Consider the following 27,587-nt stretch of genomic DNA (forward strand, 5'->3'; position numbering starts at 1 on the left):
GTTTACTATGAATCACTTCTAATGCTGGCATCTGGCTTCATGCAGGATGATGATTCTCAGTGTCCAGGACACTCTGAAGAACATGGATGGCACAGTGCATTAAAGATGCAATGGTCATAAAAACCAATACATGACAAACCGTTAACGATCCAAATTCTTTCAGTGTTTGGAAACACACAAAGGAGTTGAGGATTTGCTTTGTGCCTAGATGGGAATTTCATGAAAGCAGGAAAGACTTCTGAAATACTACTTATTTATTTAACACTAGGAATGTGCTTGTTACATCTGAGGAACTCTAAATGAAAAATTACACTTAATATCTTGGATTCACCCAAAAGCTCAAGTAAGCAATGACACTGGAATTGCTGAAAGGAGGAGCCTACCTGGGTCACTTAGTCTTATGGAGCATTACCATGCATGGCCTAAAGCAGTCTTCTGTACTCCAGGAGTATCAGAATGGGGTACTGTGCTCTAATACGCCTTCCACCTTCCTGCATGGCAGAGGGAGGATGAGTGACATAAACTGGCCTTTGCCAGCTCCCTGCCATGGAGAAAATCCATAGCAGCTGCCACCTTACACAGCCAGAGCCACACAGACCCTGGCTCAGGAAAGCAGTCACTAGGCAAACTAGAATAACTGAAGATGGAACCACTTTGTCCTAATGCTAAACCCTTTTTTGGGGCTTGATTTGTACATCAGGTCATTCCTTGTACCGCCACCCTTTACATGGGATTTTTGTTTCAAGTTATAATAGATCTTGCTTACTAAGCAAGCAGGTAAGTGCTGCAAACTTCTAGGGTCTGACTGACTTAATAATAAAAGAACACACAGGCCATGCTACCCTGATATTACTAGCTCAAAACTGGCCAGGCTGGTGAAGTTCAATATTACCATGTGAAACCTTGAAAGAGGTGTCTTCAAAGGGCTCAATGGTTTTAGTTCAGACCTACAGAAATTCAGACTGCATTTGACAATTTTAACACTCTTGGTGATGGTCTAAGAAAAAAAAAAAAATGAGGACAAATTGGCTTGAAGAATAAAAAATTACCGACAAAGCCCTCAAGCTTATTAGTACTGAGCAAGACATGGTGAGGATCTGATATGCAGAAAAGCTCTGCTTATTTTGGCCGTTTAGTGTGTGAAAAGCCTAGAGTACATAATTGTCAAACTGGCAGGGTAGCTCTCAAAAGTACCAAACCAATTAATGAACAGTGTAAACATCATTTAAATAAAAGACTTGGATAATCACTATATGGGTAACCAGCTTTTTTCCCTATTGCAATACTCTTGAATTGTGTATTCATCAGTGCACAACTCTAGGAAAAATACAGTTGTACCTGTATCTCTTTATATTTTAGATATACTTTAACACTTCATGAAACAGTAACATCTCCTCCTCCATGTTTTAATAGGATGGCTCAGGCAAGCTGCTTACTCCCTTTTCATCTTCATTAGCTTTTGCTATTTGCCCAAGGAAACTAGGTTCTGCTAAAAGATTCCAGCCAAGCTTGCAGCTACGGCCCTTGAAAGACCTTATACTGGTTACATGATTATTGTGGATAATTTTGTACCTAGCAGGTTATCTGTACTCATGTCTACACATGCCTACTGGAAGATCCTCCACTCTGGCAGCCAGAATAAATTGTGACTTGTTAAAGCTGTTGTTTAGATATGTACAAAAGAGTTGTGTGATATTTTAAAATAGTTATCACAACTGAAAAGATTACATTTGTGCTACTCCAGTCTTTTTTACTTACAGGCTTGTTGCAGCCTACATCTGCAACATGCAGTGGCATGAAGGCAAATACGACTCCCAGCTCATTTCAGTGCACAGCACCATGACTTGCGGTGGTGGTACGTTCTGTAATTGCACTGCAAGTCTTATGGTACCTGATGATTTCTTAAAGCCTCATTAGCTGGGGTCATGTGAGTATCACAGAATACAGAACCCTTGTTCAGAAGAGCTACCAAAGCATGACTCGAGTTCATTACAACAGCACAGAAAACAGTAAGTCAAATAAAAAATGAGAATGTGTTGTGAGTAAATTATCTTTTTTTTTTTTTTTTGGCAATTTCTTCACAGCTTGGACCACAACTTCTAAATACATATAGAGGGATCATAGGTTTTATCCAACAGGACCAGTTCAAGTTGCATACATAGAATTCATACCACTAAGAAAGTAACATGGGAAACAGTAACTCAAAGTGCTAGCTGATATAGATTTGATATTGAAAGCAGGACACATCATGTGCCTCAGAAATTATTATAAGGTACTGGTCCTGTAACAAGACTAGACATAGCAAAGAAAACCTGACTTTTAGGATTCTGTGCAACATGATTTCTAAGAGCCACTGAGCGAAGATTCAATCTTGGACTAGAGAAAAGGGCAAGTTTTTTTATCCCATACAGGTTTAATATACTTGTGGTGTTTATTTTGTCCCTTTTTTTTTTTTTTTTACAAAGTGCTTGAAGATACCTTGACTTGAAAGGAGCTTTAGAAAATCACATTCTATACACTGCTAATCATAGATAATTCATAGCATGAATAGGATAAATTTGATTTTCATCTTGTTAGTTAATGGCCATCTGAGCAAGTACAAAATTGTGAAATTGCAGGAAATTTTCCCTTTTGTTTGCAGAACACTGTAGAGCATTTTACAAGCTGTGTAACTAATTTTCTATAAACCATTTTGCTTTCAACTTACTTTATGACTGCCTGACAAAGATATGCTTGTAAGGAGAATTTAGCAAATTATTCTCATGCTCTGCAATCTGAACATTTCTGAAAATTATTACGCATTAACCACAAATTTTAAGGGAACAGGCTTTTTAATATCTTACATTGATGCAGTTATATATCAGTGTGGGACATTAAAAAACATTGTACATCTGAGATGTCATCTACTGTATTTGAGAGGAATTTCCAGATGCTAGATGAATTCAAGTAATGCAACTTCATTGAGGAAACAAGGTGAGAGTTTTTAATTAAAGATGCTGAAAGGGGTGGCTTGTAGACACTGCAAAGAAAATAAGTCAGTAGTCTCAGCTCAGATGTTATTAACTTTGGTGATGGCAGGGAGGCAGTCTCAGCTTTCCAATACAGGCTGCCTGTCCCAGTGCAATGAGAATAGGGTGATTCTTTACCAGTTTAGGCTATAGAGACTTAGGATGAGAGGAAACGGCCTCAAGCTGCGCCAGGGGAGGTTTAGGTTAGACATTAGGAAAAACTTCTTCACCGAAAGGGTGGTCAAGCATGGGAACAGGCTGCCCAGGGAAGTGGTTGAGTCTCCATCCCTGGAGGTATTTAAAGGATGGATAGATGTGGTGCTCGAGAACATGGTATAGACGGACTTGGCAGTGATAGGTTAACGTTGGACTCGATGATCTTAGGGGTCTTTTCCAACCTTGACGATTCTATGATTCTATGATTCTATGACTTGCTTTAACATTCTTTATGACGACAGAGGAACTTCTCAGGGTAGTAATGTAGTACAGATGAATGTAGACTCTTCAAGATCCATAGTCTAATGAAAAATCTCCTTGGAAACTCTAGTTACTTTAAGATCACCTTACGATAGAGAACCTTTGTTACCAGTTGCAGAAGATAATACAGAAGGTATGGTGATATGCAAGGAAGCACAACGCTCCCCAAAAAACAAATAACATCATAACTCTTGCAAGTTTTAGAATATGCAATTGGAAACCTTTCTATAAATGTTATCTGGCTGCAGCAGAGGGGACACTGGCCAGGCAGAAAGAGCACCACAAACAGTAAACTGTCCTGGCTTGAAAAATATTCTACGCATTTCACTTTACTGTGCTTCTTTTTCCACCTTCTATCTCATCTGATTAGTATGTAAAAATGAAGCTAGGCACTGTATCGAACTATGTGTTTTTACAGGGCCTCCTACTATGCAGCCTCAAAATAAGCTGGAAATGGGACTATTACTGAATAATGGCAACTTTTCAGGACGTGCAAATATGTGCTCTGATGTGCAAGCAGGGTCCTCCTTTTTGTGCTATCACAATATATTTTTGAAAGGAAATGTAATTTTCAGATTATTTGTAGCTAAAATCATACAGAAATCAGCAATTGCCAAGGACTATCTTCCAATAGTCTAAATGTCTCTGTAATATTTGAAAATACAAGCAATTAATGAACCTGTCCCATTGTACCAGACTCTTCTGCCTTTTTTGCATAGCAAATTTTGATTTAAAAATAAAGAACTACTTAAAAAAGGCAAACTGAGTTTTGGTCAAAGGAATGAAGTAAAGTCAGTAACCCAGGAAGAATGAGAAAATACACACTTAAGAAGTAATGAATGAAAATAATGATAGAAAGGTTACTGAAGAGAAATGAAAAACTGTAGAATATGATTTTTCCAAGTAACCAAACTTTAAAGGCAAAAGTTTCTGTCAGAAATTAGATACTTTTTTCCCTTGCATCCTAGATTTGATAGCCAAAGTCCTAGTTCTGCTATAGGGCTCAAGAATAAGTGTTGCATATGCCTCCTTCAGACTAGCTGCATCCTGTTAATTCATACCCTGCAATACCAGAAGAAAGCCGTAGTACGGGTACACTCCTGTATGCCTCTCACTAACAGTAGTCACTTTTCTCCTCCCACAAACTTCTAAGAGAACAGTCAAAAAGAGAAACGGTGACTCTTCTGCCCTAAAAATCCAAGAAATAATGGCTTCTTTGAAACTAAATGAACCTCCCCCTCACCAGTTGATAAATCAGCTAGCACAGATATGTCATTTTCTTTGCAAAAAGATAGAGAGGAAGTAAGCAGCCTTTCAGTGACTGCAATCTGACTTAGACAAATGGAGAGCAGCAGCTGCAACATAAAAGAAACCTAAAAATACTACTTAAATTGTTCGTGATAACAATAATGCATAGAGATTGTTACCTTCCCCTCAGATTTTAGAACTGTTAGTAAGTATATCATCACCTCAGCAGTAATTTTCTTAAAGCTACATACTATGAAATGCAAAATAGAACACAAATAATATGAACACAGATTTAACTCTTTTTCCTAAACATTGCAACATAGTTCAATTCAGAAAATACAATGTGACAAAATAATTATTGTATAAAACTGGAAATGAAATAGGCCAAATCAATTTTTGGTTTATATGTGGGACTTCATCTAAGCTGTAGGGTTGAAGTGGAGCCTGTACTTTACTAAGGCGTAATTAATCACCTACCTGTCCTATGTGGATCAGTATACTCCCTCGCACCATAGTACTTTCAAAATGAAAATCTATAAGTTCTTTTCCTTTCACAATAAAAAATACTCTAAATTTGCAAATTATCACTGATATCTTAGCAGCAACCTAGGTATCTGAACTAGTTTCAAAGTACAGTGATAAATGCATTTAACTTCAGGTTAACATTTGACATTTCCTGTGTTTGAATATCTTTATTTTGAAAATATGTTAACCACAAAAGGAAAAAAAACATAATAATGTCATGCTTACTGTGCAGCAGGACAGCTCCATCTCTAACACTAAATCTGTTTGCCATTATTCAAAAGTTGTACCATGTATGAGCTGTGGTAAATAATACATTGCTCACTCCTTCGGAAACACACTAAATATAATTTTGAAAAGTAACTGATTATTACATGTGCTTCAACTTTCCCCCCAAATTGCAGGGAAGGTGAGTGAGGAGAGAAGGAATTTGGAACCTACCTGCACTGTATTTTTTTTCCATGTCTTCAAAATTCCCATAGCTACAACTCTAGGAGCCTCACTTCCAACAATATTCCATTAACACTGTTTCCTTGAATTATATGCCTTTGACAACCTCACCTGGAATGCCTCCTTGAAATTGCTTCAATAGGCTACTTACTCTTTCACTTACATTTCAATTCAAGAACTGTCTTTGAAATGTCATTTGTTAACCAGATGTGAATCAGCCATTTTGTCTGTCTCTGTTTTCTTTGGCCTTTTCTTTGCCAATTAATTAGAAATGTGTTCTTTTTATTTCATGTTATTGCAGTAGTGTAGATTTACTAGCTGCTTTATAAATATGAAGGAAAAAGTTGCTCTTATTATAATGAGTAGCTCATGAGCTGAAAGGGCAATAGCCCATAGCATAAATATTGCACCACACCCTTCAATTGGTACTTACTCAGGATCATTATAAAATCGTTCACAATTCTTGGTATTATTTTTAGGATATGGCATTACCCATGTACCAAGACAGGTACAGCTGAGCTAGAGACTATATGCTGCCTGCCCTTCCTTTTTTTGCCCCCTCACAGTTTAAATCACCTTCTCAAGTATTTAGCCTGGATTCAGTTTCAGCATGACTGCGTTGCTGTGTCAACTCCAATGAGCAAGCTGCTCATATCAAAGTTGGTATCTACTAATTCTGCACAGACTCTGTAGAAGAAATGGCTTTTCAGGGGGAACCCAAGCTCAGTGCTGTATGCATGTGCTTTAACCCACCTCTTCTCACAACAGTGTTCATGTACCATGAGCGACTTACGTGGGTGTTTTGCTGATAGTTTAAAGTGACAGAGGGCAGAAGAGAGCTTACACTACTCAGAATGAGTTGGAGGACTGGAAACATAAATTCTGCTGTTAGGAAGACTTTAGGGTCTATCTTCTAGTTCCTTTAAGCTCATGAGAAAACCGATAAATTCAAGATAAGCAAAAATTGAGTCTCTATTTGCCAGCAACCTCTTGTACAAGGATGAAGCACCATTTTGAATTCCGAACTACTTCTTGCTTCTTACATACTGAGAAAGCACTAACAAGGCCACATGTTTTAACAGAAAAGAAGAACAACAAAGGAAAAAAAAATAAAAAGAGGGGAAACAATTTTCTTCATTTTGAAGAAGCGATGGTGAAAAAAACAAAAATGAAATCCAAATGCTTCAAGGGTTGTATGACATGGGAACAGCAAAAAAAATACGTCCCTCTAAATAATTTCTTTTCTAACATCAAAATATACACGTGGTAGCATTCAGTTCTCTCTTTGAACCTCTTGCTGTCAGTATTTCCAAACAGCATGAAAACTTGGAAAATGACGTTCTAAGAAAGCAATTCTTCACAGAGGGAAACATTTTTTTAGTGGGTTTTCTTTTTACTATTATTGTATTTCTCAGCCAAAGACAGTAAGATAAAAACCTCCTTCATGGAAAAATTTTATACTCAACTAGGGCTCCTTACCTCCTCTTAGTTCTTATTGCAGATTTTTATCTTAGTACAATGATTATTATAGCATGTGTGCTTTGAAATTCTTTAGGAGGCTGAGCTGAATTTCAGAGCTTTTTCACAGCTCTTGTATTGTTGAGCTGTTTAAAACTTACAGAAGTATTTGATCAGCATTAGAAGTAGTAGAATACTTCAGTTCTTTGATAATTTCCCTTCTGAACTGAAAACTGTCAAATGTGTGCTTTAGGCAATTAAGACAACTCTACCCAGAATTAATTTAATTAATAAAACCTTCTCCTGGGTCAGACTAGCCATTTGTATCCATTATTGCTTTCTGATTGCAATGCCTTGCCTAACAGAGTACATTATTCTTCTTGGTTACCATACGTACTGTACTTGTCTTGGGAACACAGTGTACAGTATAGTTCAGACTGGCAATAGCTACCTCCCTTAAAATACTTTTGCTTCTGGTCTTTATCACTTTTATACTTTTGTGTGCCTGAACGAGGCAACAAAAATTTCACTTCATACTAAAAGGCTTAGACCATTCAGAAATAGCTAGTCAGGTATGTGATGAGAAACATAAGGAACATGCCCGTAGTGGTACACTACAGAAAAACTTATTTTTAGAAAAAAAAAGTTTTTCTAAAATGAGTTACTTGGCTAGACACATAAATATGAAACATTTTAATGGAATTTCCACCTTTTGATTAGAACAGTTTTTCCTTGCATTTTCCTTGCATAATTTAATTACCACACTCTAAAACTTGTCATTTACATATAAAAGCAGAGGTTACTTTGAAATAAATCAAATGCCCCATTAAAGAAGTGATCTGATGAATAATTAGAAGGAAAAAAAGACTTTTTGCACTTAGACTCAAAACCTACTTTCTAGTAAAGCTGTTCTCATTCAAACAAAACACACAGAAGAGAATCATTGGAGTATTTCCTCCGGAAAGAATGCTGGAAACTGCTGACAACTTATAGGCTCTATTGCCTTGAGCAGGGGGATAGCAGAGCTAATCAGAGATTTTGATTGCTATTAATTTGGAGGGCAAGGGGCAGTAACTGCCTATGTACTTACTTTTTTTCTACAAAGCATCTGTTCTCCAGCTTCACCAGCTAGACTACTTTTACTGCATTCAAGCTGTGATATCCTGCTTCCCTTCACTAAGGTAGAACCAGCAGCGTAGTCGTGTCTACAACAAGGGATATGGAAAGACAACTCAAACTAATGTGGCTTGGATGAAATACAGTAGCATTTCAGAATGAAAATAAGTTGATTCTAAGGTCAAAGACTTGTACATTTTTAATTGCTTCCCTCTCACAGATAGCAGCACGAAAAAATTATTTCCCTACTTTCTAAAAAGGTCATGAAATTAAGGTTAGACTTGGACTGGACCTCACAGGAATCCTGTTGTGTAAATCTCTTGGAGAGGCTGGAGTCATAGGATACAGGGAACTGCAGCCTTCTGGTTATTTTGAAGCTCACCTTTCCAAATTTAGTTGAACTCAAACTTAGTTGGGTAATTGAATGAGCAACACAATAGCTCTTCAGTTTCATAACCACACACAAAGGTGACTTGTAATGGTCATTTTCAGGAAGTTCATAGTTCAACATTGCCAGCTTTCTTTTATAAGATGTTATTTTAAGAAATTTACTTAAAGCAACAGACCTAAGACAGACAGATCATTAATCCAAATTTCAGTCCTCTTTTTGAAAATCATTCCAACCCCCTCCAAAAAAAAAACCCAAAACAAACCACAAAGAATATTTTAGAAACCTGCATTCCATTTCCATTCTTTTGACTGTTTTTCCAAACAGGATTAAGAAGAGTCAAAAACGTAGATGCTATATAAAAAGAGATAAGCATAATGCGTAGTGTTCATAACTACGGCACACTTCTTAGGGCATAAAACCTAGCAGGTTCTTCAAAAGGCAAATCAACAGATGCACCAAATGCAGATACTAGTGAGTCTTCTTTCAAAGGCTGGGAGATCGTGTGTAGGGGGGTACAACTGCATTTTTTTGACTCCTTTCACCATCACAACTTGCTAGAGCTGTGTCAGCTTCTGCTCATCTATATCCAGCAAACTAGAAGAGCAGTTCAGCTGCCAGTAGAGCTGATTTGCAGCACTGACAGTTTTTACACCACCTAATTAAGAGCTGCTTCCCTGAATGCTGCTAGAGACAGAGGGCATTACAGCAAAATAAACGGGACTGAGAAAGCAATAAAGACACACAAGGTAATCTGTGATTTTGGATGAAAATGATAAGTTTTGGGGCATGCCCTCAATATTGAGAAGAGACATGGATAGAAGGAAGTTGATTAAGTAAGGGAGAGGAAAAAGAATATATAACTTCCCCTTCCCACAAATTCTTGAACTCTTATGATGCTCTTCTCCCTATAACCCATCCTTTCAAAAATAATTCCTATATGTCCTTTATGAATTTTCACTTCAGAAATACTTACCTGATGTGAAAGCACACGAGGTGGGAATTAAGAAATCTTATCTTCACAGCAGGGGAAGGACAGAAAAGCAGAAGAGGCACAAAAGAGAACAAAGGGTTTAGTACCATGGTGAGCTCGTAAGAGTAGTCGACAGAACCGTGGGCGGCAACGATAGGGGAATTGCCATTCATGGACTGTGAAACTCAGTCTAGGATAAGGATTTACGTGAGCCTCACTTCTAGTTCCTGCTCTTCAACTGGTGAGTGTAGTGTTTGCCTAAAAATGTAGAACATCATTAAATCAAGTTGGGAAATGAGAAGAAAGAAAACTAAATAAAAGAAAAAGGCAGGTTAAAAGTTTGCCATCAGCACATGCACAGCTGTTTTTAAAAGTTTAATTAATAAAAAAATCTAAATCGTGAATCGATTTTGATATATACTAAATCAAAATGAAGCAACTAATTAGTAAACTAAATCTCTTCTGGTCCGTATGGTCAGAATTTCTATTGATGTTAACTTCAAAGGATTTCTTTAAAAATTTGAGCATCAAACATTTTTTTGAACAACAAAGGAATATCCTTTGATAGGAAAATGCTGTTGTCCTATATCTGTAATATATAATTCTTATTTGATAATTCTCAATGGAATTATAAGGTATCTCATAAGACTTGAGGAAAGAAGGATGCTGTAATTAAATGATAAAACAAACTAATAACATGTCTGACAATATTGATGCAAGTTCTGCAAATTTAGATGTTTTCTCATTTGAAAATCATTCAGCTGATTTTATTTTTCCAAGGAAGGTCTACAGCACTTTTAAAAATGGTCACATTAATATATATCATGAAGTAATATATCCACTTATACAGTCATCCCTGAAAAAGAGGAAAATAAAGAAATTCCAGCTATTTTATAAGCATTAGGTTTATATGATTTTGATTATATCAAGTATTAAGAAATTTATTTGTCTTTAGTGAAAACCATCTCTTTAATTATGGCCACTGAAATACATCCAAAACTGAAGAACTATTTGTAAGACATCATGAGACATAAATTCCCAGTGTATTTTTATCCTGTACAAATTCTTTAAAGGGAACTGTTGTCACTGACATACTGTAGTATACTGAATTAATATGCTATTTTAAATACCTGTGAAGTAGAAACTCTTTAGACCTGTATGTCCAGTTTTGGCTAACTAGAGTTTTATTTTTAGCAGATGAAATTTAGTGTGTCTGTAACCTAGAATGTGCCCCCCAAATGCTTCTCATTATTATCATGATAGGGTTTTATATCTACTTGAAGAGTAGGGCCTACTGAAAATGCATTACCACAATATGTGATTCAGTATTTGCATTGTGAATTCTGCTGGAGTCTTGAACGTTTAAATGACCTAGGCTTTGAGCTATCATCAGTGACTGTCTTAAAATTATACGAATCACCTCCTGTTGATGTCTGTCTCTTCTGATTATAAAGTGCCTGAGGTGATCAACTCTTATCAGCACATTTAATTGCCAGACTTCTAGGACAGCCAAATAAATTCCATTCCTTCTATGTGTATGTCTGTACAACCACACCTACGCATAAATATCTATTCTTGCCCTCATTCCCACCCCTAAGGCTTTTAAGTAATTTTTAAATTAATTTTTAGTTAATTTTGCTATCCCACCAGTGCAAAAAGGAAAAACATTTAAATTAAAACTGCATCCATCACTGCCATATATCCCCTTCTAAGCCACAGTTACATTCAATTATTCACCCTTTGCATATCATATCTTATTCTTCTCTTAAACAACCAGTAGGATTAACCTTACTGGTTGTATATTCATGACTAATGCTGAACTGAAATGGTGTGTACAGCATAAATTGTACATTGATTTACAATGTGGTTTTTTTAATGTGAAAAAGGAACTTCAGTGCCAGCATTACTACAGACAATTTTCCAAATGATCTGCAAAAGTAGCTACACTGGTTCATATACACCCACTGGTATTACTGTCTTTTCATTTAAATGATAATGCTAGTTACTAATGTTTTTAGTTGAATACATTTGCATAATCACAATCCACAAAAATGAGTAAGTTTGTAGCATTCACTATGTGTCTTGTACATACGCTTATCTGTCTCAATATAAGCTCCTTACTGGTTTATGAAAACACAGCACACTCACATGTGGAACAGTTGTCTTAGAGATCAAAATTTTCAAAGCAGGCAAGTGGATTTAGACATGTAAGTTCCACTGAAGGAATGAAACAGGTACAAAACAATTCGTGGAATTGCTGAAGCATAGTACATCATTAATTCCGAGAACTAGGCAGTATCCTAGAAACGTGTTCAAGGTTAAACATAAGCAGTAAAGTAAATTTCTTACAGCTAGAGTAAATTTAAGGAACTCCCTTTTTTCATTATATTTATAGCATTGAGGTTTGTTTCAATCTGCCATTTTTAATGACTGCAAAACCAATGTTGTATATTCACAATATTAGAGATTAAATCCTTCTCCAGGACAACCAGTGGCAAAACGCTTGCTGAGTTTGATGGTGCCAGGGTTCTGTTGTTTCCCTTTTGCACTTCGCCCAAGCAGAAAGAGAGAAAATCTGGAGGAACAGAGGGTGAAAAAACCTGCACTTGTCACATGCCCTGTCCTCCTCACCTCTTCTCTGAGAAACAGGTAGAAGATCTCTAAGCATCCATGCTTGGCTCTACTAAGCTCTGCAGAACACTGAGAATCCCCCATCAATTCTCTTTCAGAAACCCAATCTGAGAGCAGTGAATCATCCTCTTTGGCAGCTCAATCAGTGAATAACAACCTGCCTCAGACAAGTCAATTGAAAGACTGGCAAGACAAAGTTGGTATTCCTGGATCATACACAACTCTTTCTTTGTCCAAGTATCCTTGCAGGCAGATCACTGCTCCAGGTTTGGTTTTTGTTAACTCAAGGGCATTCTCAGCTCCAATAAACTGCTCAGTCTGCTCCATCCCCCACGAAGCTCCTCCTATCACCTCTCGAAGGATGCCTACTCACTGCCACCTCAAAGTCTGCTGGCATAAGCTGTAAGATCCTAATGCCGTAACATAGCTACACCTTGCCTGACTTCATCTACATCCTTTGCAACCATCTCCATGTGAAGCATGCTCAGTAGCATCCCTGAAAAAGGAACAGTGCTCCCTTCTCTCACGAGAATCCTTCTGACTGGGAGCACACAAATAAAACAAATACCATCCACTACAAGACACAGTGTAGACCAGACTCCCATCCATACCTGCACCCTTACCTTTCCACAATCAATGCCAATGGCATCAATAAGAGGACTTGGGTACAAAATCCTTACATATTTCAAACACTTTAATGAGATTCATATATACGTCAATGCTTGCTAAACTGGATTTTTTGCTGAATAAACTACTGGTATTCAGGAAACAAAATAAGGACCTATATGCTCAATAGCTCCTTAGGTGAAAATTACTTCCTGTTAAAAGTAAATCAGGCAACAACAGAATGTTATTAAATCTGCAAAGCTATGAACCATAAAATGCTGGAATTAAGGTCATCTGTGTCTGGCATGTCCATGCTATAATATAGCCTTTAATGACATGGTCGCCAAAGTCCTGAACTTTTCAATGAACTTTAAGGGGCTGTAGGATGCACATCAGTAGATGAAATATCCTGCAAGACATGGTGTGAGTAAGGCAGAGAATGGCATAGGGAGAAGGATGGCTTCATAGTTAAGGCAGCCGAATGCTTCCTTGGAGAACTGTATTTGATGTCTACCTCTGCTGAAAACTTTGTGATGCTAACCAAGTTGTCTGAAACTTTTCCTAGCCAGTCATTACTAGAGCATTCCTCATTTTAAAGGTATCTGACTTTGGGGTGAAAATGTGAATTTCCAGTACGTTGCCTGCCATATTCTGCGACGCTTTTCAAAGGCGTAGCTGAGTGCTGAGTTCTAGCTGGTTGTTCTTTACAGTTATGCCTTACTATTGCCATAGCACGTTTTTCTCTTTTTTTTTCTTTTTCACTTTAAGTTCAGTGCTACTGGTATTTCAAACTTGTATTCAACAAAAACACTTTAAAGGAAGTGTGCAATGTACAGAAAAATGGGAACTTTACTTAAAAGAGTTAATGTACAAATATGAGAAAAACAGGTTGGTTTGCAGAATTTATGGTTACCAAAATTTTGCCTTTCAAACAGGCTTATCTTTGAGTGTGCTTAGTAGAATGATTGCTATAAGGGTGTGATGAAACATTACCAACCAAAAACAGCCGTACCCTGATCTCGGCAAAACACTTATACTGTGGGAAGGTATGGCTAAACTCTACCTGATACCTAGCAGTGCACAAACCACTGTTTGCTTTAACAGGAAAAGATGTAATCTATGCAAAAAAGAGCAGTACCAGAGCTATTTTGGCTCCACAAAGCATACAATGGACCTGCACTCAGCACAAAAAGCAAGACCCCCACCAGAAGAAACAGTTCGGGTGATTATCTTCCAGAGAGAGAGAGCATGGGATTGCTCACCCATAACAAACTTGCTCAGAGAGCTCTTACAGTTGTTGGCTTTGTTTCTGCCCCGTTTCAGTAACTGATACACATAAAGGTATATATATATGTATGCATATGAGTGAAGAAGCATGTTTATCTTTATGGTTCTGATTGAGTGGTAGCAACTAAATGGACGAGGGAGAGTAGGTCCGAACAGTGAAGGTTTATCAGCTTTGGCTAAGGACAGCCAGCATAGACCAAAGGTTTCTGAACCTTGGATAGAGAAAAAAGAAAGAAGAAATTAAGGATCTGTGAAGGGATCTGTTGGTGGTGGCTTCTAAGCTATGCAGTATTGGGAAATTTTACTTTGGGCAGGGGATGAAATGGAGTGACTGAGTGTAAAAATAGTAAGACCTCTTGCAAACAACCATGAATAGTCAGTAGGAGGCAGTTTCTCAGTAAAAGAGAAATGGCTTAGAAGATACCAAAGAAAACTGAGAAGATATCCACAATGATAGTTCAGAGCCAACAGAATAACAGACTGGGTGGCAAAACTGTATAGAGATAAAGAGAGCATGAGGGAGGGAACTGGGTGTGCAGTCAGATTTCACTAATTAGTGTTCCAGTTCCTCCTCTGAGTATCTAGGACCCTGCAAAGGGAAGTGGAGGCCAGAAATAAAGAAAGGAGCACAGCACATGTACTGCCAACTCTGCTATATTAGCAGCATCTGCAGTAAAACATCTTCTGAAATCAAGCCCACTAGTGCATATATCTGCTTTCTTCAGGTGAACATTTCTGAAGTTTATGACTGAGAAGAGGAAATTATTTATATACACTCTGGGTCCTGTGCAATTAATAAAATGTCACCACATAGATTATATACACCAGGTGGCAAAATAATGTATAGCCCTTAAAGTACGATGTCTCAAGCTGCTATTCAAAGGATGAGGTGAAGATTAAATGAAAATGACTGATTGTGGAAAGCAATTATGAAAAATCCTGAAACACTGCAATTTAAATATGAAATAGCATGTTGTGTGTCTAGGCCTATAAAAATATAAAAAAATCTATGTCACAACTAGCAAAGAAAGTATCTGCTGAAGGGGCCTGCTTCTCTCCACTAAGTATAACCTTCTGTGCCTCAGTAGGATAAGTAAATTTCAAATATTCAAATTTCAAATCAAATATTAAAGTAAGTTAAATGCCCATTCCTGCCCATAGGAACAACTGGTTATTGCGTGCTAGGAAAAAATATGCTAGTGTTTTGCTAACTGTCCTGAGAAAAGGAAGCCTATGTAACAGATCTGCACTGAGCTAAGGTGGAAAGATCAAGGCTCCTTGTGTAGAGAAAAGACAAACTTGGGGGAAGAACCCAACATAGCCGAGTGCCAGTTTCTCAGTTGTGATTCATTTTTGTCTTTCTCATCTTATGAGAGAGTAAAAGAAGTATCTACTGCACCACAGCCTTACCCCTACCAATGCAGAACTATTTTCTAGCCTTTTGTCCAGCCTGGCCTGACAACGCCTGCAGCCATTGGAGGGCATTTCCCTGCTACCATACAAACTCTTCCACAGAATCTACAACATGCATTGCTGGCCATAAATGCTCTCTTTCTTAATTTTATCCCATTAGTCTTAGTCATACTTGCTTGTACCATATAATGCACACGCTGCTCTACCCTATCCTAGTTTTCTGTCCTCTCTACTCACTCCTTTAAAATACTTAGCATTTGCTAACAACCAGGCATGGTTGTTTTCTGAGTCTAAGTATTGTACTGTCTTCTTTTTGCCCTCATGTGACAAAAGAATTTGTTAAAAACTTTTCAGCTGAGGAAAATTCATTCTCTGGTACCATCGGGTACTTTCACTCTGTTAAAGAAATGAAAGCCAAGAAGCAACTACAAAAACCGATCGCCATATCCAGTCTGTTTAATTGCTAGCTGGCTGCATGGCTCTGGTTTGGACCTCTTCAGTCAGTTCTCCTTAAAACAACATCCAAGCATGGCTCCCTCTGTTCTGTACAATCCTCTAACATCACAAAAGTCTCTGCACCCTTGAATAACCTCACTCACCCTGGTATCAAACCTGAGAGCATGCAATGTATGATCTCAGCATCAGACCATAAAACTATCGTTCTCGTGAGCTGCAACACAACCCTCACGTTATTTTGGATACTCAGAACTGAAAAAAACACAGAGAAATAATTGTGCCTAAAGGACACAGGGATGCCACAGGGGCCCAGAAGACACAAAGGGCCAAGCACTGTGTAAAGTGGGCATGATCGAACCATTCTGGAGAAGGAACTATGAAAGGCCACAGTCCATGTCAGATGGCCTCTGGGCCAGGTATCCATCCTGATCCTCTTTAGCTAGAAAAATAAAGATAAGGAGTCTATAAAAGGGAATGCACACTCTTATTGTGACAGTTCAGTTTCGTTCGTTGTCTGAAAGCTCTGAGACAAGAACATAAAATGTTTGTTTTGCGTTGTTTTTTTTTTTTATGGAAGAATTAAAATAACAGACAGAAAAGACCTCAAACTGCAAAACACTCACCCTGAATACCAAACTAAATCTCAGGCTAGAACTCAAAGTACATCTATGCCAAAGAAGGGTTGCAAACATGTGCTATTAGTTCACGTACATAAAGCACGAAGAAACTTAGTGTCCTTCCTCCACACGCCACATTGATAGCTTTCCTCTTCACTCCTGTCAGGCCTCGAAGACCCTCTTTTCAAAGGTCTGAGGCAAGCATAGGAAAGAAAGGGAATCCTAGGAAGGGTAAGCAAAATTGTGAGGCACTGTAGCCTTCAACTTGTTAAAACGCATAGGTCAGCCGAAGATGCTTCTCTCCAGCTGGCACTTTAAGAATTCACAAAGCATAAAGGATGTAGAATTTGACATGACAGGGCAAATACTTCTCTGTATAACAACTGCATTTATGTCAATGAAATCACTCATATAAAAATGTGATTCTCAAAGGTCTAGGTACTTTCCACTGATTTCAGTAGGATTTAATAAATGCGAAATACTTATGAAAATTCAGTATGCATGCTTGTTGAGGTGGGACTTAATTTTGCTTTAAATCCACACATCAAAAATATATAATATAGATTATTATGGCCTACTGGAGAAAGAGGAGGTAAAGACTTTGGCTTTAGAGATTCAGACCCAAAGAAATGGCACACCTGAAACAGGAAAGTAAACACCCTACACTCTGATGCAGTCTGTAGAGTGATGGGCAACACCAGATTCAGATCCTCAGCTGCCCTCTAGCAATGCTCATCTCTTTCTATTGGCTCTGTGCCACTGTGATCCTACCACCGGCATCTGCTAAGGGCTTAAAGACACATGAGACCAATCAGGACCACATTGATTCTGCAAAGAATTAGAATTAGTGTTCAGAATACCCAGAATACAATAAGAAAAGGCAAAGACGTTTTCTCATAGATTTTTTTGTGAGATATATTTATGAATAATTGAAAGTAAAAATTTTAATCTGAATATGAAATAGCCACTTTAAAATTTCAGAATTTAGTAACAGCTGTTTGTTTAAACACCTACTAGCTCAGACTCATCCCACTTACTCTTAGGAACTTCACTGAGGTGCTGAGAAGGCCACAAAGTTTATGTAGTCTCCTCGTGACAATGAAGGAATACAGACAATGTGAGAGGCAATTCAGCATCCCCAACACGTGAATTATCTTCAGTTTCATGATGGGAATCACCCTCTCCACTGACTACTGAGGAACCCAAAGGATTAGAGACCCCAACAGTAACAAAAAAATATCGCAAAGTGATTTCTTTTTAAAGTTTCAAAAATCTAAAAAGAACATCTATAAAGAACAATCTAATAACCTACAGAGCTGTAGTACATGATGTTCTTTGCAGTCCTAGTGAAAAGAGACCTTTCTTTGAGAAACGCGAGAAGTATGGAAAATATTTGGGGGGAAACCAACTCACACGAAGAAAAAAAAAATCCCTGCTAGTTTTATTCTAAGACTCTGCAGTCTTCCACTTTGCTCAGGTTTGTCATCCAAGTTATAGCTCTAAAGAAAGTCATGCTGCTGCTACTGCTGCTTCCAACACTTTGATTGCTGTAATTGTGCTAAACACAAAAAAGCTACATGACAATTTAAATACCTGTTTTCAGTTTGATGGGATTTGAAACACTGGACATATTTAACCCCAGAAATATATTTTTCTAAAGGAAACTCAGCTGAACTTTAATTTTAGTGGCATTACTGAATAGTTTCTATAATCCACTGACACTGATGTGCCCCAAAATTTGTAAGTGCAAATTATGAATACAAGCTGTACTGAAGTCCATTGCTGAAAAGAATGCTAGAAAAATGGTCCACTCTGTCTGTTCAGATCACAGCAAAAAGACTAAGGGTAAAAAAAAAAATCCACATAGCTGAAGAAATATTATAACAACTTGCATCTTTTGATCATGGGAGATTTTTAGCTTATTAATTTGACCATGGTTTTGAAAGAACTGAATGTCACTACTTAATGCCATTTATCGGTGAACTGTACAGGCCTGTGTGAAAGAGGGTCAAGATTTATAAAAATTCCTTATGCAAAACTTATTACTTGTGGAGCAGAAAGTTTTTCTGGGGCCTCGTTTGAAAATCAGGAGATACACAAAAAGTTCCACTTTCAGCTTGTCCAAAAATAAGGGGAAGTTCAGAGATCTTGACTGATTATTAGTGTCAGCCAAGGCTTCCATAACTCTGACATACAAAGATTTTTGAAAACCTACTGCCTCAGACACATTCCAAATACTTGTTCCTAAATCTCCCAAGGAGATGCCAAGGGCCTGATGTGACCATGTTTTCTGCTGCAGCAGGCCCTCCTCTAATAAAGAATACTGCCAAGGAAAACCACTACCCTTTTATAAGCTTAATCATAGTTTAACATCTATCCGTTTTGTCTGTGTGATGGGATTGTGATACTTTAAATCTGCAGGAAAATTACATGTTCAAGCTGAGGAAGGCATGTTCATGAAATCTATTTGTTCAAATGCAAAACAGTGAAATCAATAACATGTTTTATTTCTTTTTTCTTTAGTTTCTGTGGTTAGATGATTGCTACAAACTGTGGCTAGTAATTTAGTTTGATTGTAATGAACAAGAACAGACAGTTCAGCAAGTAAATGAAAACTATGGAGAAGAAACTATGAACATAAAAGAACTATGTCTCTAACTCACTGTTAACATATTGTGCTTCGGTATAATGATTATAAAGGAAAATAAGGCAGGCAGGCAAGAAAGAGGGGCGGGGGGGAGAGAGGGATGAAGGGAAGGGAGTGGGAAGGAAGGAAGGAAGGAAGGAAGGAAGGAAGGAAGGAAGGAAGGAAGGAAGGAAGGAAGGAGGGAGGGAAGGAGGGAGGGAAGAAGGGAAGGAAAGGAGGGAGGGAGGTTGGTTGTATGCCTTGCAGACTGAAAATATGCATGCAGTTCTGCACCCCCTTGAAATTACTTTTCTTTTAGATGCATGTATACAACAGCAGAGAAATAGAAGCATAAACAAAATTACAATAGGAATCTAATAATCATTAAGTTAATTAATGTTTGTTAATGCCAGAATGTTACCTATGGGAGATTTGAAAGTTGTCTTACAAATGACAGACTTGTCACCAAATACACTAATCTCTTTTTAACAGTCCTTCCTGATACTCAGTCTATTTCCTTTTCTGAAGTTTCCTCATCACTGATAAGTCTATTTGTATACACAAGCACAAACATAAACCAACCATCCCCCATACTTGGTGTTTATGGTCCTCAGACACTCGTGTCTGCCCTCCTCTTGTTACTGATTGCATGTTACAACAGCTTGTGATCCTGTCATTGTCAAGTTTTGTTGTTTCAACTTCTTTGTTTCACTGAAAAGGAGCATCCATCTCAAAATTACAATCAACAATCTTTGCACTATGTTTTTTGTAATTTCATAGAATCATAGAATCATTAAGGTTGGAAAAGACCCTTAAGATCATCAAGTCCAACCGTTAACCTAGCACTGCCAAGTCCACCATGTCCTCAAGCACCACGTCTACCCTTCTCTTAAATACCTCCAGTGCTGGAGACTATTTCTGAGTAATCTCAGGAAAATCAGCGAACTAATTCCTCAACTGTAATCAATTAAAATGCTACATAGTTACTTTATGTAACTTGTTCCTACAAGATATTCTGGAGGCCAAAACAATAAATGGGTTCAAAAACAGGCTAGACAAATTGATAGGTGATAAATCCATCAATGGATACTAAATATAATGGCCTAAATTTAACATCCACTTGAGAAAGTCCCTAAATGAATGTTTGCTGGAGTCCGACATAGAGAACGAGGGCATAAATGGATATCCAGAAGCTCAGAGAAGGATGATCTATATATGCCTATTTCTGGTACTGGCCAGTTTTGGAGACATAGCAAATGGCATCGTTTGCTAGTTTTATGCATTCTCTGATATTTACATCATAGGGCTTACTATTTTTCCAGTCCCTTTTAGTAAAAAATGGTGAATTTAAGCACACAAAAAATGTATATGGGCAAAATATGTTTGGTCCTCCAGTTTTATGAGATTATCTTTCTAATTCGTATCAGAAAAAGATAGTGGTTCTCAACATTGCAGCAGCAGCTCGTTTACATTAGAGTTGCTCTGTCCCCTCCTTTCTCCAGTTAAACAGACTGTAATCATTTCAGCTGTCTGAATTCATGACTTCTCTTAACAACATAAACTGAAGTGAACACCAGTTGACATTACTGGATGAGACAGTGAGCTGAGGTGTCCCAGGAGTAAACTCACTGCCTCTTCAGTTGCCATTGTTACTGTGGTTAAAGCCCCTGAAGAAAGGAGGCAAGCAGACAGCAGAGGATGGTAACAGCTTTACCTTCCTCATCTGAAATGGCATAAAGCTGAAACTGAGCACACATTTAATGACAGCTCATTTTGTGAATCCCCAACCAGAGTCCAAGAGTCAGTCAGATGTTGGAGTTTCTAACCCTTTACTCCATTCACCACACTTCACCATTTCTTCCCATACCCTATGTACAAGTGGAAAATACTGGAAGTCTCTTTTTTTTTTTTCTTTTCATAATGCACAGGATTTACTATCTTCCCATATACAACTGAGGATACGAAGGTTGGATGGGGCTGGACTTTATTTGTGCACATTCTGTTGCCAACATGTTTAGCTTCCCTGCAGTCTTCCATTCCACCTCACTTTTTTTCACCATTTTTACCTCACCAAAACTAACAGCTTGCTTTTACATTTACACTTTGCATATTCTGCTCCTGAGTCTCCTCAGTAAAACTAACATGGTTGTTTTTCAGCCCTGTTTCAGTGCCAAGTACATCACTGAACTATCCAAGCTTCTGTTAACGGATGCAATTTCTAGCCTTTCTAAATGAGAACAGGGCATAGAAAAAAGAAGTAGATTTCTTTTTTTAATGACAGCCTCAGAAATTTAGGATTTGGAATCAATTTAATCTGCTTCTGAATAAACTCATATAATATACTCAAATAATAAACTCATTCAAATCAAAACTTAATTTCAGTCAACTGAAAGAAGATTTTTCTTTCACTGGAAGAGAGGATTTCAGTTAATTGGAAGAAATGCATTATATATGTTTTTAATGTAATGAAAGTCACTGTCGGTAAAAAGAGAATAGGACTGAGTAGGCATACCTTTTGCTTGATTCCAAAGTTACACTAAAGGGCAAATTAGAATATAAATAGACTACCACACTTTTCTGGTTCACCAATACTTACTTCCCATGAAAGAGAAGAGGAGAAAAGCCACTTGTGCTCTCTTCTGTTACTCCTGCAGTGAAAATCCCTAAATACTGTTTTATATCATTTCTCTCTCTCTCATTCAATATATCCATTATGAAACTGCTAAAACACTCAATTCCTGCTTCTCTGGCCATGTCTCCTTCACCCTCTTTGTTTTCTGTCTTTTGATTATTACTTTTGATGTTTTTGTCTCTCCTTCAAGGTTCTCTAAAATTCTGTTATTGTACAGAATTCTGTAACACATTCTGATAATAATATGTAGCATGAATGACTTTTTTTTTTGAGGCAAAAAGACAGGATTAAATTTTTGACATTAACAGTATGTTCAAGAGCACTGTAATCATAATAATGTCACTTGCTTGCTCAGATCATAGCTTTGTGACCTTCTATTTCTTCCCTAGATGGAGCACATATGATTAAAAGTGAATGCAGTATTCTTAATCTGTTGAAGATTTTATATCAGAGTATGAGTGCACATACCGTTTGTGAGTAGGTGACCACTTCCATTTATGTTGACACATCACACACAGTATTCCCAAGCTTTTTCTAAACATCATTCCACCTCCACCTGTGTTTCACTTCTGCTGGACATATGACCCCAAAATATTAGCATGAACAGGGAATTGTTGTCTGGCTCATTGTTCCCCACAGGAACCACAGTTCCAGGCTTTCTCTGTTCATTACAAAACTAAGTATTGAGAAGACTGAAGATCTCATTACTTGGTGTTAGTAATACCAACCATGGGTTCACGGAAGACATGCGAGTTAAAACTTTCCAGTTCAGCTTTAAACCAGTATGCATATTTTACAAGTCTTTGCGGACAGTGAGACAAAGAGAAGGAAGGAGTGATAAAAACATCAACAACCTCTAAAATTAACAGGAAAGGAATAATAAGAAACACAGTGTGCCTTTAACATGGAATTAAAAGGGTAAATACATGCTCAAAGAGTTTTTTAAAGGACTTTTTCTGGAACCTGGTGCTCAGTTTTTCTTTATTTGTGAACTGAGAGCTTCCTACTGGGCTCGTAGGAGTAAATCACGGTGGGCAGGAAGTGCTAACGCACTACAATGTGTTAAAGTAACATCAACAGCAGCAAAATAATGTGGCAATGTGGGAGCCCCAGCATGCATTCATGCCAAATGGTTCATGTTGAAATGGAAAACACAAAGATTATTTTTCAGTGACAGAAGAAAATCAATATTTAAAATCAATGCCAGTCATGGGGAACAGTGAGAATAAGTAACAAAAGACCACAAAGCACCTTTGGGAACACTCAAAAGAAAAATGCAATAAATATAAAACCATTATACCGAAATAAAAGCCTCTTTGCCCCACATTAGGATAGATTTGCAAGTCAAAATCAGAAACCATACTGATACTGATTTGTCATGTTGCCACTTCCAGCCACTTCTACAAAACTAAAGAAAACTTAGGTGTCCGAGTTAAAGTTCTTCAAAAACACCAGACTAATGCCCATCTTTCTTGCCTGTCTCTCATGGTTTAGTCTTATAACTTTTAACTACTATGCTGCTGTATACAAGAGCCCCTTGCAGATCCCAGATCCATACGCACATGCTGATTCTGTTCTGCCCATATGCCATAGGTTCAGTGGAAAGGCAGGTGGGCTCTCAGGAGAGACAAGAGGGGGTACCCTGGCAAGCACAGCGGCGCTCACCTGCCCAGCATTTTAGACATACCAAGGCACACTACTCACTAGATAGGATTCTTAAACTCCTTTGTAATCCCCTCTTTGCAGATCAGCTGTGACAGAAGTGTAAAGACATGGTTAGCCTGCTTATTTGTTTTACCTAATTGAGCAGTTTGATACAACAATGACACGCTTGTGCGAGACAAAGCAAGTTACAAAGGCTCTGCACAGAGCCTATATGGTATCTCTGTCTTAATAATTGTTTGCTCAGGAATAACACCAGACCTGCATTGCTCCACATACCATTGCAATGCTCTACCTAGGGTAGCAAGGCTTGCCAGGCTGAAACCCCTGAACTGGTCTGTGGGAGTAAGCACGGTTGTACAAAGGTCAAACTAGTAAAGCCCAACAGATCCATCTAGTCCATGTGAAGTGTCTTCCAAAACCTGTATTAGAGAGGTTTTTATGTTACACACCACACACAAATCACATTATTCTTTCCTCTATCATTCCCTGCTTTAGCGAGCTGGATGTACCTATTTGCCAACTTAGATAGCACAAGCCCATCTTACTGGAGTGCCTCTCAAGTAGTTACTAGGTTTAAACACCACAGTAGCCAAATCTGGGAGGGATACACTTTTCCACCATAAGGAATGTGAACTAAAGCAAAGATACCTATTAAGTAGTTTTCTCAAGGTCTACAGGAAATTTGTGCTTGGCCAATAAACTGAACCCAGATCTCCAGAGTCCCTCTCCATTCCCTTAGCTGCTAGGCTATTTCCTCTCCTGATGCACAGTATAGTTTGTTGAGGAAGTAAATTCTAAATAACTCAATACACCAAATAAGTGGAGTTTCACCAAAGCACAGACCCAGACCCATGTAATTGTTGAAACAGAACTTTTAATACTGTTCCCTTTTGTATTTGGAGTAGTAATAGTTACAGAGCCCAGAGAGGAATTAACAAAACCAAACTTACTGTAAATTTAATTAAAATGATACAGGGCAATAGAGAGTCTTCACTACCTTTTTCTAAGAACTCCATCCTTCACAGGATATTGAATGACAATATACTTAGCTAATAAAGGTCAGAAGAATGCACATTAATTGAATGTGTCCTAACGGCAGGATATATATTCTCCAACTTGATTAACTCTTTCCTAGATTCAGATCTATGCACCATGCTCCTCCTAAGCAACAAAACCCACCCAAACCCTTAGAAAATAACTACCACATCTCTCACTAGGGACTAAATGCATAAAGAATGCCTTTAATATATTGCAAAGGCTTTAAATAAATAAATTTTTTAGGAAGTCTATTTTATTTTTACTTTGGATTGATAGAACTGAAACAGTAACACATGGTGAGATGAATAAAGGTGTGTGTGTTTATCCAGACTTTAAGATTTTGCTTTCTTTGGGCTGTTTTTTAGTCTATATTTAATAAGAATAAAGCCTATTTTGGGCACTATCCTAATAAAATAATATTTTAATGCATTGCTTTCCTTTGGATTGCTTTCCTTGGATTGACATCCAGCAAGGTCATAGATTACTGGAAACCCTGCAGATGTTGGGGGTTGAAGGGATGAAGAATGAAAAGAAAACTGCTAGTTGAGTTGCAATTATAAAAAGTTGCAGCACCCACTGATGCATGAGGTTTATGTTCCCTGGAATACAATTTACTGTCTGTTCACATGATTCCCTAAAAGGGGCAAGAATGCAATACTACGGACAAAAGCAGACCAGGTAAGTCAGATGCTATCTTAACTTCCATCTGGAGGAGTTTTCATTGTGAGTTCAGCTACATTTTATCCACATACCTAAGACACTACAAATGATGTTCCTGTTGCTGTCAAAATCAAGAATTAAATTTGGGAATTATCAGTTAAGACATATGCTATAATTAAATATATGGCAGTGGTTTGACAAAGCAGAGATTTGAGAATGAACAGCTTGTGGAGGGGGATGAAAGGTGCTTGCCAGCTTAGCGTTCAGCAATGTACATGCTGCCAACAAGTATGTGTATTTTAGTTTACGCATTAAACCAAACATAACCAAAACTGCCAGCAAACATCATGCTATCAGATTGCTATAGAAGATTTTGCTTTCTGCTCTGAAGCAAGTTTGTTTCATCCAGAAGTCACATTATTTAACTTGCAAATAAAAATTTGAGCTGCTGTACAATGTGCTGTAATAAAAAGGGATTTATAAAAATATTACTTATCTTAGTCTGGATTTACTTAAACAACGAGGATAGAGTTTTACAAACTTGCCTATATCCAAGCGAGAATATTAAATCTGGAAGTTTCAAACACTGCATGGTTTCCTACGTACATGCCTCTTCCCCCTTCTTCTCTGAGCCTATTTTCAAGATGGAACAAGAGAAACGAGGTACCTCTGTGTTTATTATGATTAGTCATGCTTCTTGGCATATGTTATTGTATTTTGCAGTTAATAAGCAAGCACTTTTGTTGTGAATAACCTAGGAATGGAATCAGTTTGTATATAAAGTCTGAAAGATAAAGGATGATTACTTACATTATTTTATATTTAAGAAATGTAAAATCTTTCTCTCATGAGCACACAAAACAGAGCCTTTATAAGGAATGCATTTTTCTAATCTTCTCCCTTTGGGTGTGATATATCTTTTTTTGTTGATCTGTGATTTTCAAGAACAAGCCCACACTGCAGAAAGCAATGGATTTAAAGAAATTTATGACTAAAACTACTGTAGCTATCTCTCACCACAGTCTCCTTATGCCAACATTTGAGTGGTGCTGGTTACACACACTGTTTTATTAAAAAGCAATGTCATACCTGTAGACACGCAGGAGCTCTGCCCTGGGGTTTATTCACATCAACAGCCACAAGCTGCCAACCTCCAGCAGCATCTTCATGAAACATCTTGAAAGGGAAAATTGTTGTCAGAAATGTTTTACGTGCCAATAAATACAAGTGAAATCTAATACATTGCCCTTAAGGACCTGCATACATTTTGGTGATAGCTAGTTTAAAATAAAAGGGAAACGGTTCTTACTGCTACAGAAAGAAAAGCAACATGTTTTTTTTCCAGCATTCATAGATTCTGAATTTTACTCAGATAACGTCAAACACAATGTGTCTCTATTAGTCCTAATGTAGAAACTGATTCATTTAATCTCTGATCAGTATTATTAGACAGTGGTACCTGTTCAGAATAAATTCCTTACTAAGGTAAGCTTATCTTGAGGAAACACAAATACATTGTGACCAAAAAATAAGTTTCATGGTGCATTTGGAAATAATAGACAACCTCGTCTTTTTTACTGGCAAAATTATTTTACTCCAAGGATCAGACTTTATTTTTGTTGCACTGATGCATACCAAGAGTAGCTGCACAGTCGTTCTGTACTGTTACCCAGAGCTTATAATTTCTGCAGACAGCTGAATATATACTGCCGATATCCAGGCTCTAATGATGTCAATGGAAAAGGCTCTCTTGACTACAGTGGTATTCACATTTTACCAATAACCTCTGGAAGTATAGGTGCAGGCATTCTGGCTTTTTTTTTTTTTCCCCTCAGAAATTAGGACATAAAAAGATGCAGACTGCTGGACATAAGGAACAGTGAGAAACCATGTCTGGAAGTGATTAACACTGTCCTTGAAAATGTCCTTGAAAGAAAATTAATGGCTCTAGCAGTTTGAATTGCCAGCTGAGAGTCTGCATATACTATGTAATGAAGTGTGGCAAAGTTCCCACCTCACTCCCACCTTTTCCTCAGCACCCAAACAAGTCACCTCGAGAACACAGCCACAGCAGCGTGGTTGAAGCTTAAAAGCCATCCTGAGAGAAGTGCTCATTAGACTGGGGACAGTGTCACACAAATATGGTTGTAATGCTGCTGAGTCCTTATGTAGCATCTCTGCACCATGAAGAGTTGACAACTCAGATCAGCACTGAGTTACTTCCCTTTGTACCATGCTTTAATGTGCAGTGCTAAAGTGCTTTACAGAACCTCCTTCTATCCTTCTCTAGAGACTCCCTTCCTTGACTTTGACTCT

At 37.8% G+C, this 27,587-nt stretch overlaps 1 protein-coding gene across 2 annotated transcripts in view; it reads right to left on the reverse strand.

The window, feature by feature from the left end:
* NALCN (sodium leak channel, non-selective) overlaps positions 1-27,587 on the reverse strand; it is a gene marked incomplete at both ends in the record, with an annotated part of 233,725 nt that overhangs the window by 127,234 nt on the left and 78,904 nt on the right. Inside the window, one exon of one of the 2 annotated variants that reach the window (XM_082304487.1) lies at positions 26,361-26,447. The exons of the other annotated variant lie outside the window; for it this stretch is intronic. Within the exon in view, the coding sequence (XP_082160613.1) occupies positions 26,361-26,447 (87 nt within the window). The remainder of the gene's footprint in view (positions 1-26,360; positions 26,448-27,587) is intronic. 2 annotated transcript variants of the gene reach the window in all.

Source organism: Platalea leucorodia (assembly GCF_965183815.1).
Source record: "Platalea leucorodia genome assembly, chromosome: 2".
NCBI lineage: Eukaryota > Metazoa > Chordata > Aves > Pelecaniformes > Threskiornithidae > Platalea > Platalea leucorodia.